This window comes from Balaenoptera acutorostrata, chromosome 1, assembly GCF_949987535.1.
Source record: "Balaenoptera acutorostrata chromosome 1, mBalAcu1.1, whole genome shotgun sequence".
Classification (NCBI taxonomy): Eukaryota; Metazoa; Chordata; class Mammalia; order Artiodactyla; family Balaenopteridae; genus Balaenoptera; species Balaenoptera acutorostrata.
In genome coordinates, this window is record NC_080064.1 from 140,810,027 (window position 1) to 140,826,788 (window position 16,762).

Genomic DNA, 16,762 nt, shown 5'->3' on the forward strand with positions numbered 1-16,762 from the left:
TCAGTATAACAGGGACAGAGGCTGTTTTGTGATTAAGTGCTGGTGATCCGAGATCTATAGGAGACGGGCATGCTCTGCCGTGGAAGCCAGGCTGTGCTCAACATTTGGTTCTGGTCACTGAAGACAGAGGACCAGGGAAATAACACCAGGGCACCACGATCTCTTCTGCAAGCACCTTCTCTACTCCTCCTCTCAGTCCCCTATTGCCATGAAAATAATTCCATTTTTTTCTCCAAAATGGAAAGCAAGGAGACAAAAGGAAATTATCAGGAGAATGACGATGGAATAGAATGTCTTCAAATCACACTAACATTCAAACGGTGGAGGAGAAAGATATATAATAACTGGACAAGGGATATAAAGAGAAATAAGGAGAGAGCCCCTCCAGTATGTATTACCAAAAAATCTCCATTTCTGTTGTTTATTCACTTGCTATATTTCTAGATGACATAAGCCAGTTATGTGGCGGTTCTATGGACTTGTTACACTGCTCAAGGCCAAGGTTCCCAAAAGGAGCTGGGAGGAACAGAATGTTGAGCTCAGCACTTTCCTCTGGCATAAAGATTTATGTTAGAATTTTAATAAATAAATAGGAAGAGAAGGAATGTGCTGATAATACTTTTAAATTTTATATTCACAGAGGGATATATGGTAGAAAGTGCTGGTACTCTTTCAGAAAAACAACAACAGCAACAATTCACAGCTGCCATAAGGATAATGATTATCTTTTTTCTTACCAACACCTGAGCATCGACCAGGACGTGCAAAGACAAAAGAAGAGAGATCTCACATCCCACAGTCAGTGAATGGGTAAGGGAGACCATCACAAGTGTGATGACTTTCGAGACGATTAATAACATAAACCAGTTTCCAGAAAGGACAGGAAGATAGGGAGCTTTTATTTTAGATGGTAAGGCAAAGTTGGGAAGAGGAGACCATGAAGGTCAACTAGGAAAATTGAGGCTCACCACGTGGCTGTCAGGGCATTTCATGTTTTTATGAAAGTACAGTAGCAGACACTGCATCCCAACTCCCCTCTGGACCAGAGGGTGCAGTGCGTAGCTGCAGATGAGGCAGGGCCAACCACCAAACAGCAGAGCTTGGCACCTCGGGAGATAGGATGGCAATGTCTGGGCACAGCAAATCTAGAAAGCCCATCTGTCCCACAGAAGCATCCCCTCCAGGGGCTGGGCAGGAGAGTGAAAACCAGGGCTGAAGGGGTGTGGCTGAACGATGGACAACAGCATGGAGCAAGTGGCTTCCATAAGGAAGGCGAGGTGGAGGCTTGCGAAGTCCTTCAGGGTGTCTGCTGATAAGCAAGGCCATCATAAAATAAGAATGCAACATCTGGATGCTGATGCAGTCATCCGGGAACATGAAAACACTCAGTATTTCATTTGGACAGTTCATGCAAAAAGCATTAATTGAGTACCTACTGTGGGCTAGGCAAATTCTTGCAAGATACCCTTTCTTCTCTATATATGCTTCTCCCCCCTTTTGCAACTAAATGGCTTGAGTCAAGTTTATCCGGACACCTGAAAATCTCTGGTGCATTCGTGACACATCTGGACGTAAGTATTCTGACCTCCAGGTGTACTCAGACCTTAGCCTTTCCTACTATTTAAAAAAACAAGTATTAGTTGAGACCTGCTGTCCTGGACAGTGTGCTAGACTCTTTCACATTCTCCCGTTTGATTCTTACACCTCTGCCTCCTGGTGCTGGACATCATCTGCTTCGGTCTGCGCCGCCTCATTTACCCTCTTCCCCTGATAACAGTACTCCTTTTTCTTTGGAAAACTGATCCTCTTTTACTCCAAACATGTAGTTATGGTCAGGGCTGCCAATTATGGTGCTCACCCCCGTGGTGATATGACCTCCCTGATCATAGTGACTAATCTAGGAATAAACAAATAATCCAAGTCTGGCCAGAGTTTTCCCCAGTATTTTTCAAACTAGGGTCAGGAGAGAAGTTCTGGCTTTTTTTCCCTCTGATCTCAAATTGAAAGCTAAGGCCAGAATTCTGGACTTTCAGAAGCAGCCCGGCTGAGAGAATAAAGCCAATGTACAGAGACTAGAAATGCAGAGCAAGATGGTATCATGGTGTCTCTGAGGCCAGGTATGGCTTTGCCCTACCCTTGATTTGGTTCTTTGAGGCAATCGATTCCCCTTCCCTGCTTCAGCTGATTCAGTTAGGGTTTTCTTGAGTACAACCAAGAGTCCTCCTAAGGTGCTCACTTATTCAGACAAATCCCAGAATCTCAGGCAGCCCCTTCAGCTGACCAGGAGGCTCAGATACTGTTCCTCTGAGTTTCGACATCCCTTTGAAGTTATCTTGTTTCCTCTGTAGCTACCCATACTACACTGGTTCCAGCTCATAATTCTAGACTAAATATTTATCTTAGGGCTTCCCTGGTGATGCAGTGATTGAGAATTCGCCTGCCAATGCAGGGCACACGGGTTTGAGCCCTGGTCCGGGAAGATCCCACATGCTGTGGATCAACTAAGTCCGTGCGCCAAAACTACTGAAGCCCGTGCGCCTAGAACCCATGCTCCGCAACAAGAGAAGCCACCGCAATGAGAAGCCCGCACACCGCAACAAAGAGTGGCCCCGGCTCACCACAACTAGAGAAAAGCCCGCGTGCAGCGGCAAAGACCCAACACAGCCAAAAATAAATATTAATTAATTAATTAATTTAAAAAAATTTATCTCAGCACTGCAAAGATAGGCTGGAATTTTCAAAGACTTGACTAAAATTCTGAGGGCTGACAGCAAGCAAACAAATAATATGAGGTAATAAATGTACAGACATTACAGATTTGAGAAGTCTTCCACAAGCTTACTTCAGGGCTTGCAGACCTATATTACTGTCTGAGCTATCTTGAAATTGCTTCATTCTAATCCTGAAGATGTGGCAAAAGGTTTTAGCAGTTCAGCCTGGATTCCTTGCTTCCTAGCTATGAGTCTGGCTCCACATAGACAGCATTGTTTAAAAAATTAGTTAAATTAAAAAATTAAAATGTAGCAAACCAAATTGATTTTTAGATGCAGAGATCTGATGTTGAAATGCAACTCCTCCCTCATATAGCTGTGTGACCTTGGGCAAGTTATTTAGCTCTCTATGCCTCCGTGGCCATGTATGTTAAGACGGAGATCACAATATTATAGGATAATTCTGAGGATTAAGTGAGATAAAACACGCAAAAGGTTCAGGGTTGATAAGTGAAATTTCCACTATACCCCAACCCCGAAAGAGAGCAAACTATAGGAGGAAGCGTCCACCTTTTTTCTGGTCCTCCCTTGTCTCACCGAGAGTGAAGACGGGTGACTTAACTGCTAAGTTTGGGGAAAGGAACTCCGCCGTGTGGCTCAGTCCCTCCAGAGTCTCCTTCTCTGGAACCTGGCAGCCTATGTGTGGGCAGGTGCCGTCTCATGTCTTCTCCTCCATTCAGCCAGCTTACCAGATAGGCTCAGCCCCTGCAGAGAAGGCCTGGAGTTGGGGGTCATGTTTAATTAGAAACACTTTGTGGAAGCACATCTAAGCCACGTTCTCCAATCAGCTTTGTCTGTAAGAAGGTGGAGGAGTTTTAGTTTCCGTTTGTGTCTTGTGCTTGTTTCTTACTTGAGAGGGGACACAGGAGTATTATTCACTGACACCGCCCCCCATACTCCCACCCCAAGCCCCTTTACTTAGCACAGTGCTCGGCCCCTATTAAGCGCTCAATAAGTACTTGGACATCTATTCTGGAAGCCTAAATTTCTCTCGAATCAGTCTCACAAGTATCACAAATTTGGCAAGGTCCCCAGAAGCCTCCTATGGGGAAGACAGCACCCTCTAACCCAGCGACTCAGCAATGTGGCCTTCTTGCTTTTGACTTCAGGCCTTATTTGATGACTTGCAGGTTCCTAAAAGGCTTCACTCCTGATATTGGCCAGAGAGCCCAAACAACAAGGCCTCAAGTGTACAGCCTTATATCTTCATTCCACTTTAAATAATCAGCTCGTCCTTGGAGGCAGAGGGTGAGGGGTGGGGGATGGGTAGGAGCATGCAGGGGGACTATAAATGTGTGTATCTGGGGTGCCTATTCCCTTTGAATTGCCAACAAGTGACTTAGGACCAGGGAAGCTTTACCTGAACATGGGGTTCTGCCCCAAATATCCCTTTCACAGAGGTCCCCATTTCAATACTTCGATAGCTATGTTGGAAAGCCTGACAAGAATGGACTCTATCATTACCTTGCTATGTGGCCTTGAGCAAGTGCCTTCACCTTTCTGGGCCTCAGTCTCCTTGACAGATAAAGAATAAGACCATTGGACTAAGTGTGAACAGGAAAGAATGAGGAGCTGGGAAGGAATTGCTTAGCTGCCCTCGTGTGCTGGCTCTCTGTCTGGTGGATGGGTAGATCTCCAGTTCCCTGCTCCCACACAGGAGACTCACAGAAGGATGGTCAGGGGGTTTTGTGTTTTCCATTCTCATTTCTTGAAGAGCCCAAGTTTAGGTACAGTATTCTGCATTCTCCACCCTCCTCTAACCTGCCTTTTGTCCTGGAAGCCCACCACTATGGGCTATAATCAGGGCATTCTCACCTCTGGCTTTGACTGTGTTTGGCCAGTGGGAGGCAATGGCAAGACAGCAGAGGACTGGGGGAGAAAGAAGGGGAAGCGAGACTTTCCCGATGCTTCCCTGCTCTCCTCCTGGCTCTGTGTCCCTGGCAGTGGCGGCATTTTGGGGTCACCGCTCCTGTTGGGTGGCCTCTCTTCTTGGACTCTGGCTTTTTTTTTTTTTAATAAATGTATAGGAAGCTGCAAACACTCCCCCCTTTTTTAAAAAAAAATTTTTATTTTTATTTATTTATTTATGGCTGTGTTGGGTCTTCGTTTCTTTGCGAGGACTTTCTCTCTAGTTGTGGCAAGTGGGGGCCACTCTTCATCGCGGTGCGTGGGCCTCTCACTATCGCGGCCTCTCTTGTTGCGGAGCACAGGCTCCAGACGCGCAGGCTCAGTAATTGTGGCTCACGGGCCCAGTTGCTCTGCGGCATGTGGGATCTCCCCAGACCAGGGATCGAACCCGTGTCCCCTGCATTGGCAGGCAGATTCTCAACCACTGCGCCACCAGAGAAACCCTCACCTCTGGCTTTGACTCTGTTTGGCCAGTGGGAGGCAATGGCAAGACAGCAGAGGACTGGGGGAGAAAGAAGGGGAAGCAAGACTTTCCTGATGCTTCCCTGCTCTCCTCCTGGCTCTGTGTCCCTGGCAATGGCGGCATTTTGGGGTCACCGCTCCTGTTGGGTGGCCTCTCTTCTTGGACTCCAGCGCCCACTGGTCTTCCTCACAGAGTTCCCTCCCCTTGTCTCCTCCCCTGGAGGAGTGCTAAAAGGACTTCATCCTGTTGTCAGTCGCTAAGGACCTCACATCTCTTGTCAGTTCCCTCTACCCGCACACACCTCTGGAACCAGTCCATCCATTAGCACCCCTGGAACCAGTCCATCCATTAACGCCCCACTCAGCAAAACTTTTGAATGTGCCTTCTTTTTTCTGCTGTATCTAAGTGATACAGACTCTGACTACCTCTCTTCTGACTCTCACAACTGGTATTCTAACCAACCCCAGCTATGGAAAGGTTCATCTGGAAGACCAAGAGGCAAGTTCTGAAGAGATAAAGCAAAGATTCTGGGCACTTGCCTTCCAGCTGCTCACACCGTCTCTGATCCTCAGTGCTAATGAATAAGTGGAAAGTCATCTAATGCTCTGCTACCAGATGACATATTTTACCTAACACTATTCTGTTGCTCACCATCATTATCTGTATTGGTGTATAAACTGCATTCCTCTTACCATCTATCTCATTTTTGGTGGACAGACTCCCAAATTCCTTCTCTTTTATTTATGCATAACACATGAATGATTCACAAGTGGGAAAGTCAGCAGGGCTCCTTCGACCTCAGTCTTCTCATCTGTAAAAACGGGATAATAATACTCTCATCCTCATAGGGTTGGCATGAGGATTAAGTGAGTAACATCTGTAAGTGCTCAGAACAGCAGATGTAAACTATTAGCCAATACTGTTATTATCCTCTCATCTGATTTATCTTGCCTCACTTTCCTACAGCCTCTACACAGGAAGGGGAACAGGGAAGTTAGCTAGCTTTCAATGCTTTCCTCAGCACACGTTTCCCCTCCACACCCCATTCCTGAGTAGATTTCCTTCTCTGCCACCTTTGCATCCCAGGAAGTTCCTGGAAGGGCAAGCAGGGAAGTTGTGATACTTATGTTTTCTGCTTTCAATTCTAGACCAGTGGTTTTCCAATGGTGGCCTGTGGAGCCCTAGGGTTCCCAAGAAGCCCCATGGACCACAGAAAGTGGTTATTGCCATAGGTCACAACTTTCATCTTATTTTTTTAAAATTTTATTTTTTATTAAAAAGACTCTTTTTGGATTATAGTTGATTTACAATGCTGTGTTAGTTTCAGGTGTACAGCAAAGTGAATCAGTTACGCATATACATATATGCACTCTTTTTTTTTTTTAAGGTTCTTTTCCCATGTAGGCCATTACACAGTATTGAGTAGAGTTCCCTGTGCTATACAGCAGGTTATTATTAGTTATCTATTTTATATATAGTAGTGTGTATATGTCAGTCCCAATCTCCGAATTTTCCCTCCCCCCAACTTATTCCCTGGTAACCATAAGTTTGTTTTCTACATCTGTGACTTTACTTCTGTTTCGTAAGTTCATTTGTACCCCCTTTTTTTTAGATTCCACATATAAGTGATATCATATGATATTTGTCTTTCTATGTCTGACTTACTTCACTCAGTATGACAATCTCTAGGTTCATCCATGTTGCTGCAAATGGCATTATTTTGTTCCTTTTCATTGCTGAGTAATATTCCCGTGTATATATGTACCACATCTTCTTTATCCATCCCTCTGTTTATGGGCAGCTTGCTTTTATTGGAGACTCCTTTTAAGATTCTGTTTGAACAGACTTTCAAGACTTAAAGTTGAAAATCCCTGTATTGCTGTTCTGAGATATTGAAGCCCCAGATTTTACAACTCTCAATGCTAATTTCTTTGGCCCCATTGCCAAGAAACTTTATCTATTCCATTCAAATCATTTGTATTCTTTTCCACTTCTGATGTTCTGAAATAGATATGTGAACAAGCAAATCTTTGTGTACTTATGTGAGCTGTGCTTCCCAGGTACTCTTCATGTTTAGCCAAAACTGTCCCCTTAATTCCCAGGGGATTCCCTGGGGAAGATAACTATAACATTTTTTAACAATAGAGACATGTGAAGGCACTTGACTTTTCCTGGCCCCTGATTTAGCCGCTGGAGTACGTCCACCCCTTGGAATCCAAGATTGCTAGGGGACTATCTATGCAGTTCAAGACTTTGAACTTGAGAATATGTTCAAAGTCTATTCTCTGTTCAGGCACAGAGAATACGAATTCATGAAGGGAGCAAAAGCTCCAATCTCCAGATCTCTGCCTGGAATGCTCTTATCCCACATTGCCACAAGTTTCCCTCCCATTCTTCATTTGGGTCTTTGTCTCAAATGTTACCTCGTTAGAACTGCATTAAGACTGGGGCAAGAGGAGCCCCTACCTTGTCTTCTGAGCTCTCTGGCCCTCTTCCAGCCATGCCTCTTTCCACAGAGCTAGAAGACCATGGGGCAAGGGGATGAGTCCACCCAAAGCTCCTGTGTCTCACCCCTTCTTAGATCATACTGCGGGTACATGAGACCCTAGAACTCCCTACCCCAGTAGCACCAGGCCAGCTTCTAGAGACTGCATCAGCCTTTTCCCAAGGTCTGTTCTCTTAAGGAACCAAGGAGCAGCTATTTGCTGGAGGTATGGATGGAGCTCAGATGTGCAGAGAGGGATGCTATAGGTGTGGGCACAAGTTCCCTTGAAGTATGGGATAGAGCTGGGGTACAAAGAGTAGGAGGAAGGTTGCGGGCCAGGGACCAGTTACCACCTAAGCAGCCCCATTCCAGTGCACATCTTGGGGGAAGTCCGAGATTTCTAAACTTAAGTTTGGCCTTCCAGATTATTATGAAGGTATACTTGTCAACATGAAAGGACAGGAATTTTACATAACAGTTTAAATTGGTTTATAATTTTAAATTATGTAAACATATGATATGTTTGCCTCCATTTGCACTATTTACCCTGGCCCTGCAAATATCAGGGATGGGCCCATCCCTGACCTCCCTGTCTAAAATAAAATACCACTTCCTCTGTCACTTTATTCTTACCCTATTGTACATGTCTTCATAGCCTTTGTCAACATAGGATCTACATTTACATCTCTCTATCCCTATGCACACTAGAATGTAAGTTCCATGACTGTAGAGTCTTGGTTTTATTTACTGCCTCAGCCTTAGTACCTAGAGCAGTGCCTGGCACAAAGAAACCACTCAGTAAATGTTGAATGAATAACAAATTTAGTCTCAGATGGCTTACAGGTGAGGTGGCCTAACCCAGCAGACACAAAGGGAAAAGATCACGTGACAACACTCTGAGGAACGCCTGCTCCCGTTAAGGTAACTCAGCACTGGAACTACAAAAGGTAGACCACGGAAAATTAATCATCAACACTTTAGCACACATGAACACAAGATTAGTTATCAGGTTACTCGTGAGAGGGATATGTAAGTGAATATGGAGATCTGTGCGTAGGCTGGAGAGTTAGATGTGGGGTACCTGGGCTGCTGGGAGCCCCAGTTGGAGGAATCGTCCTAACAACCTTAGGTGGCCAGACCTGCGTGCTGAGGAAACTCTGATTCCACCCAATGGACCACGCCAATCCAGCCCAGCCTAAAATGGAAGGGGGCCTTTAATTCATAATTAGGAAGCCCTCAAATAATATTTTCCTTAGATGGTCACAGGCCTTGTGGGGTGTGGGGTCATGGTGGTCACAGACTCAGAGACTGTCCTACCACCCGTCCTTCTCTCCCACGTGCTTCTAATTCACAACTTCTTATCGCTTGGTGGGATCCCCAGAACTTTCTGGGAACAGCATAAATCGGTCCAATCTATTCCAACGGACTCTTTTCCCGTTGGATACGGGGCCTGTGAGAAGCCAAATGACTTCCCGGAGTTCCCAAAAGCGACAGGAACGCGGGCCCGGGACTCTGCCCCGCGGATGTCCCACACCTATCATTTGGCGGTGGGGGGCTACGGGGCCTGGGCTGCGCTCCCTGCCTCCTGGGGCCGAGGCGGGAACCCGACTAGCTCCGAGGTCTCGGCGGACTGCGAAGGGGGCGCTCGCAGCCGGGCCCGGACTCCAGCGCCCGGCTCCGGCTTTCGTCCTTCGTCTGCTTTCCTGCCCACTGGCCGGAGGGCGGGGCGGGGAAAGGGGCGGCACCAGGCCACGGTGGGCGGGGTCACGTGGCTCCTCCCCGCGACGGAGACAAGAGGTGCGGCGGAGGCGCCCTCCACCAAGTCGTCCGAAAGTTGTGCGCAGTGGTGGACTCCGCGCAGCTGCAGAGGATGGAGTGCTGTGGACGCGGTTCCGGGCCGCAGCCGTCGCTGCTGCTGCTGCTGCTGTCGCTGCTGCTGGTGGTGCCCGGCGCTGGCGCAGCCCCTCGCTCGACGCTCTACTCGCCCTCCGACCTGGTGACGCTGCTGCAGGCTGGCACCCTGCGCGGCGCCGTGCTGGACTCCCGCAGCGCCTGGGCGGTGGAGTTCTTCGCCTCCTGGTGCGGCCACTGCATCGCCTTCGCCCCGACGTGGAAGGCGCTGGCCAAAGACGTCAAAGGTGAGAAACTGGGTGCGGGGGGAGGCTCGCTCCACTCGCCCCACCCGGGCGGATCCCCGCCACCTGCCTCACGGAGCCCCCTTCAACGCTGCCCGCTTCCTCCTGCCTGTCACCTCAACCCATCTTCCTCTCTGCCCCTCCCACTTCCCCCCAGTTTCTCAGCCCTCAGCTCCATCTTTACTCCCGCCCCTCCCTTTCTTTTTCCCCTTGGCCGGTGTCCCGAGTTTTCTCCCCCTCCCCGCGGTCTGGGTCCCCAGACCTGCTCTGCTTTCCTTGTCAGTCTTCTGCCGGCTTATGGCCCCCATCCCTGCGACGTGGTCTCCTTTGTTCCTCCTCCCTGACACCTTACGGCTTCCTGTAGTTCAACCTTGCGGCAGACCCCTTCCTACCAAGTTCCCCAGCTGCGGTGGGATCAGTGTCGGGGAGAAAAAGAACTGATACTCATTCTGCCGCCGCCCCTATTCCCACTCCCGCCTTCCTTTCCCCACCCCTTGGCTAGTAGACCCTGCCGGTACGTAGACTTCCTTTCTCAGCTGTATCTTTGAGGCAGAGTTTCCCTGTTTCCTGTTTCCCGGCCGCTCCTGACCTACTGCCTCCAGCTCCTTAGCTTCTGGGCCGCATCCTTCTCTCTTCCCCTCCTTCTGCACCTTCTCCTTCTGCTTCAACCTGTGAGCCCAAAGGCCCGACTGAGGGCAGCCTCTTGGTGTGGGTTTGGCCCTTGCTCCATTTTCCCCTTCATTGGCCTGACCACTAATACCGTATTTCCTTCATTCTAAGAGACTGTCAGTTGTGAGACCCACCATTCGTTTACTAATGGCCTGCGGGGTAGAGGGATAAGACGACCGCTAATAGATGTATAGAGATTTAAAGGTGTACTCCATTACAGAAAGGTTAATGTTTTTAAAAACTTAAGATTTGGAGCTGAGTAAATATGGCAACACTAGTAATGAATATTTATTGAGCGCTTACTGTATTGTATGTCAGACATCTTCCTGAGTGAGTACTTGATGTGTATTATCTCAGAGTTTCCTTTGCACAGGTAAAGATCCCTGTGGTGTCACCCATCTGCCTAGCCCAGGTAGTGGGTATTTGGGGGGCTGGCGTGGCGTGATGGTAGTGGTTTGCTTCTGATTTGCTGCCTCTGAATGGAGTTATTTCCTGATAACTAGGTGGTGCTAGGGCCCTCGCAGGGCTCCTGACCTTCAGCGGTCACTGAATGAGGACTATGGGCATCTTAGGGCGTAGGCCTCTTCCTGGAGAGGGAAGAACTGGAACTGTTTTTCCCCTGCTGTGCCGTTTTCTTGATAAACTCAACTCGTTGCGGTAGAGTAGTGCATTTGTAGATGTTGGTTTTCAAACTCAGGCCACCTCTTCCCTTGAGCAGCTTGCATGGTGGTTCCTGGAGTGGTTAGATGGAAAGATGTATCATCTGTTAGCCATATGGTCTTGGAAAGTTATTTTTAAACAAAACCGATAAACCGTTTTCCCTCCAGTTTACACGCAGACACTTGTCTGCATGCCTCTCTGGTCCCATCACTTGAATGTGCCTTTTCTCAGCAGCTCTTCACACCGCATCATTTCAGTGATGTCAGCACATCTGGTCAGGGCAGGAGGCAGGAAGAGTGTTGAACGTGGAACTGGAACACCTGAGGGGCACTAGGTGTTCAGGGGACACTGTGGGCCTGAACATCATAAAAATTCCTAGGTCAGTTTATACTTTGAGGCCATAAAAGTTCCTTAATGGCCGCAGGTGGACTCAATCTAGAAGATTCTTACATCTTGAGAGTGCTGGACAGAAAGATTAGCTTCCAGCTGACTCATGGGTTTGGCCTCTGGCAACCCAGAGCTTTCCAATGAATTGCACATCCAGATACTGACCCAGCCTGCTCCTGGATGAGGGTTGCCACTTCCCAAAGACCCAAAGGGGTCTTCTCCCCAGTGCATAGAATGAGAGTTTCCCAAAAAAAAGCAAATCAAAACTTAACCTCAGAAAGGAAAATGGTGTCTGTAGAGATGAACCACAGTCCATGGGAGATGGGAGATTCAGGTGAAAACTGGAAGTCTCCCATGAACCATGGAGGTGTCAGCCCCCTAAGCAAGATCATGTCGACAGGAGCGCTGGCCGAACCTGGTGTTGGCCTGCAATGATAAAGAATGCCTCCACTCCAATCCAAGGAGGTGTTTCCTGGTGAGGCCCTTCAACATCTCTGTATTCTGAGGTTCCTTGAGAAAGTTTGGTTGTGGGCCGGCAGAGGGTTGCTCTCGCACCACCCTGGACCCATGGGCCTGTGGCCCCTGCCCTCTGCCATTGGTTTGAATGCCTTGGGTAGGAGCAGTGAGACTGTGGAAGGTCATGAGGGGAGAGAAGAATTTTGCAGCCCTGCCCAACTGGCCTCAGGCATTGAATCTGACTGTCCAGGGCTCATTTCTTCAGTAAATTGTAGGCTAGGTTCTCTGGGGCAGTTGTTACCCTGGGGCAGAGAACTTGTTTCTAAGAATCTGGCTCACCCCTTTCTATTCCAGAGCAGCTCTTACTGCTTCACCATGTGTTTGGGAAATTGATTGTGTTCATTTTAGACCTTCAGTCCTCATCACTGGCTAATCAATCAGCAAATATTTGTTGAGTGACCTCTGTGTGCAAAGCATTGTTTACATTGCTATTGGGTAAATCACACAGCAGGGAAATTGACACCAGTAAGAAGCTGTATTTGAAAAGGGTCAGGAGAGCATAACTCAGCCATTTCTTGTTTTGGGAATTCAGGGAAGGGGAAAGTCACAGAGGCCTGGTCACCAAAGGCCTTTATCTAAGCAGTTATTTATTATACACTTGCCTTATGCCAGGCACTGTGCTAAGGGCCTTTATAGGCCACTGTTGTATATAATCTTTATGAGAAAATATCTGAGCAACAGATAGCCTTTTTTTTTTTTTTTTAACCGATAAGTAACTTGCCCAAGATTACACAGATGCTGGAGGGGGTTCTTTTTTTATTTTTATTTTATTTTTTTCTATTTTTGGCCCCGCCATGCAGCATGTGGGATCTCAGTTCCCAGACCAGGGATCAAACCTGCGCCCGCTGCAGTGGAAGCACGGTGTCTTAACCACTGGACCACCAGGGAAGTCCCTGGAGGAGGTTCTTTTTTTTTTTTTTTTTTAATACATTTATTTATTTATCTATTTATTTTTGGCTGCATTGGGTCTTTGTTGCTGTGTGCAAGCTTTCTCTTGTTGCGGCGAACGGGGGCTACTCTTGGTTGTGGTGCACAGGCTTCTCTTTGCAGTGGCTTCTCTTGTTGCGGAGCATGGGCTCTAGGCACGCGGGCTTCAGTAGTTGTGGCGCACTGGCTCAGTAGCTGTGGCTCGCGGGCTCAGTAGTTGTGGCACACGGGCTTAGTTGCTCCGTGGCATGTGGGATCTTCCCGGACCAGGGCTTGAACCCATATCCCCTGCATTGGCAGGCGGATTCTTAACCACTGCGCCACCAGGGAAGTCCCTGGAGGAGGTTCTTGAACCCAGCTCTTTCTGACTCTCCAGAGCCTGGGCAGGTGGAGAGGGGGGAGAAGGAGGAAGGGTACTCCAGGTGGGAAAAGGACCTGTGCAGAGCGTGGAGATGAGATTTGTAAGGCGTGGGTGTTGAGTGACAGCGAGCAGTGTTGGTTTCCTCCCTTTCTCTCCCAGGGCATGGCCATCCTCTCCTGCTTGTACCCCTGCGCTACTAGTGCAGAGCCTGGCGCAGGGTAGCAGCTCACTGAACACTCATGCAGACCGATGGCACAAGCCTCACGGGATTCCAGATGAGGCTGTGAGTGACCAGGCCTTCTGGGGCTGCCGTGGCTCCTCTTGACTCAGACCTGGGGTGTCAGCCAGGTGTGAGGGGCGGGGAAGGCATTTTGTCCGCGTCATGACCTCACTGCCCAGAAGCTGGCAACAAGGAGGAAGGGATGTCTTGGTAATGGCATAGGCCTGGCCAACTCGCTGTGTCAGGAGGACTCCCGGAGACTCAGGCGGGGGTCTCGTTCTGACCTCTCGACCTGACTGGCTCTTGTGGTTTGGGTGGGTCTGGCCCCTGCCTTAATAGAGGCCCAGGCTGCTTAGCACTCAGAGGCGTCACGGCCATTCTTCTTGGCGAGAGTGTTTTGCCATCCAGCACCCACATGGTTGTCAGAGCTGGAAAGGACTTGAGACATCCTCATCTTGGCCCTCGTGTGACCCGTGAGGAAACGGAGACCCAGAGAGGAGACGTGTGGAGCTCATGGTGCTTCGACCAGTTGCAGCTGTCTGCAAGCCCTGTGACTCTGGGTCCAGTGCCCCTTCCTGGCCTTGTGAGTGGGGTGGGTATGCCGCCTGTGACTCCAGAAGGAGCCCATCCCCCTCACCAGAAAGCATCCCCTCTCCCGCCACCCAGGGTCCCCAGCTGTGCCGCCTACACTTACCTCCCCTCCCGTCCGCTCCATTTGCTCATTTCCTCTGTCAGTGGGGAGATTACTTTGCCAAGGCAGTAATTGCACCAGGAAAGTTTTTTTTTTCTCCCTAAGAGTAGGGCTGGACTGAGACTGCTAATCCTTTTGGTGTTAGGCCTGCAGGTTGTGGTATTAAGTCACCCGACACTTTAAAAAGCCTCTCTCACCCAGCTCTGTACCTCTTTGACCGCAGTGCACTTCCCGTACATGCAGCTTTGCTTTACCAGTGGAGCACCCAGATAAGGGTCCTCTCTATTCCCGGTACTGTTACTAGAATGACGAATAGTCAGGCCCGCAGTGATTAGGGTCAAAACAGAGCTTTATAGGTCATTATGGCTCATTAAGGTATTGACGTTGATATTCCTGAGAAACATTTCTCAGCCCGGGGACTCTCCCAGCACCTGACTGGCCCCAGCTCCCCCCCCTCCTCCCCCTCGGGCTGGGGCTGGTGAGAAGAGGCCCCGGTTCCGTTTCATGGAGGTACAGGGAATCAAGGCGTAAAGAGAGGAAGTCACAGACCTTCCAGGAGCTGGGAGCTGAGAACTCTCAGGCATCACCTCCCGCCTCCATCCCCATTACTAACACCCACCCCACCCTGCCCCCTCTGAGTTTCCTGGCTGGGAGCAGAGAAGCTCTCTGTTGTGTCCTGGGCCCTCTTGAGACCACCGGGGAGGCTCAGATCCTGGGTTCAGATCCCACATTCACCACTGATTAGTTGTGTGCCTTGGGCACAGTTATCTGATCTCTATTTTACAGTCTAGGAAAGCAGGTCTAGAGATGAATAAATACCTCCTTACTTTCTTCATAGCCTAGTTGCCCACATTAAACTACATACATTAGGCACATGATAAACTCTCTATAGGCCTGATATCACTATCATCTAAGTAAAGGCTGAGTCTATGATATTGACCAACTCTTGGGCGTTATAGAGAATGGTATGTAGCTAGAAGATGAAACAGTTTTAACCATTTTCTCTGTCACGGGGAAGGTTGTGACTGGAGCAGACAGCAAAAGTATGAAGGTAGCCTCCTGACCCTGGTGAGGCAGAGGGACAAAAGTGGGGTTTTGGGTCTGGTAGCCCTTGGACCACTTGGAGGTCCCTTGGTCTCCGTCCTCGTTTGTAAAGCGGGTAAAATGGTGCCCACCTCCAATGGCGGTGGTGGAGTGGGAAAATCTGGAGTGTGCCGTGGACGCTCGCTGAACACTAGCTCTCTGTCCTCTCCTCTCTCTGTGCCTTCAGAGCCTCATGCCCCAGCGGGCAACAAGCAACAACTCTGGCCCGAGGGATGGCGGCCTGCACTCTTGGAGAGGAGAGGAGTGGAGCAGTTGAGGCCTGCTGTCCTTGGTCACCCTGCCAAGTGGCCTTGTGAGACCCCCTGCCGGGGGCCCTCACTGGTGGAAGGACACAAAAGTGCCACTCCTCCGCCCTTAGGTCTAATTGACGTGCTGATTCTTTTGCGAACAGTTGGGCCTCTCCTGGGGGTCTCCCTGAAAAAAGCCCTAGATGCAGAGCCAGAGCCAAGCCTGAAATGTGCCAGGTGACCCTACGGGGTGACCTGTGCTTCCCACCCTCTGCTGGGCCTCCCTTGGGCAGGAGAGGAGCCATAGAAAGGAGGCCTGGGGTGCTCTGCCTGTGATCCAGGGCAAAACCCCATCCCTGGGCAGCTCGCGTCTCCTGCATTCGCAGGTGATGGGCATTAACCTCACCCCCTGCCTGGACCTGAGGGTAGAGTAAGGCTGAGAGAAGATGTTCCAGCCCTGTAGCGGCCCCAGGACTGGGTCAGTTGTATAATTCAGTCGATAGTCACTGAGCACCTGTTGTGTGCAGGATAATGGGGAAGCTAGGCAAGGAGGATGCAAGGATGAAGAGACACTTAGGGATGGACAGGCTTGTAACTGTGTGGTGGAAACGAGAACAGGGTCCTGAGCCTTGGGCTTGGAAGGCAGCTCTTCCTGGGAGGAAAAATCCCGTTCAAACTGAGTTGTACCTGACAACTGGGAGTTTGTTGGGAGGGTAGAGGTGGCTGTGGGAAAAGCCTAGACGAGCATTGTGCTTTCAAGGAAGGAGAAAACATTCAGCGTTCCTGGAGCATAATTTGGGGAAATGGTAAGAGGAAGCTGGGTGGGGAGGGACCAGATTAAGAATGGCCTGATGCCTGTTGAGTTTTCTTCTAGAGGCAATGGGAGCCACCAAAGAATATTGAGTAGAGAGTGACATAGATCTGCAGATAGAAAAGATCACTGGTGGCTGGGTAGGCTGGTGATGGGGCATATTAGAACCTTGGCCAGGAGGGAAATGAGACATTTCATCTGGACAAGAAACCGTGCACTAGCTCACTAGGAGGGTGGGTTAGAGGTGACGTGAGAGGTAAAGAACCCGGGCGTGGGGAGAGGAGACACGGGGGAGGGCAGGAAGAGACTCGGGAGGGAGGGTGGACAGGACACGGAAGCTGGTTGGGATTGGTGGTTCCGCGTGGCTGGACTGCCTGACTCTGTCCCTCCTACGTTGTGCTGCCAGTGGGGGAGGGGTCGGGGAGAG

At 49.5% G+C, this 16,762-nt stretch overlaps 1 protein-coding gene across 1 annotated transcript in view; it reads left to right on the forward strand.

Moving 5' to 3' along the window:
* The first annotated feature begins 9,396 nt into the window (after nucleotides 1–9,396).
* Nucleotides 9,397–16,762, forward strand: part of QSOX1 (quiescin sulfhydryl oxidase 1) — a 39,575-nt gene continuing 32,209 nt past the window's right edge. Inside the window, exon 1 of the mRNA XM_007188194.2 lies at nucleotides 9,397–9,765. Within this exon, the coding sequence (XP_007188256.2) occupies nucleotides 9,498–9,765 (268 nt within the window). The 5' untranslated portion in view covers nucleotides 9,397–9,497. The remainder of the gene's footprint in view (nucleotides 9,766–16,762) is intronic.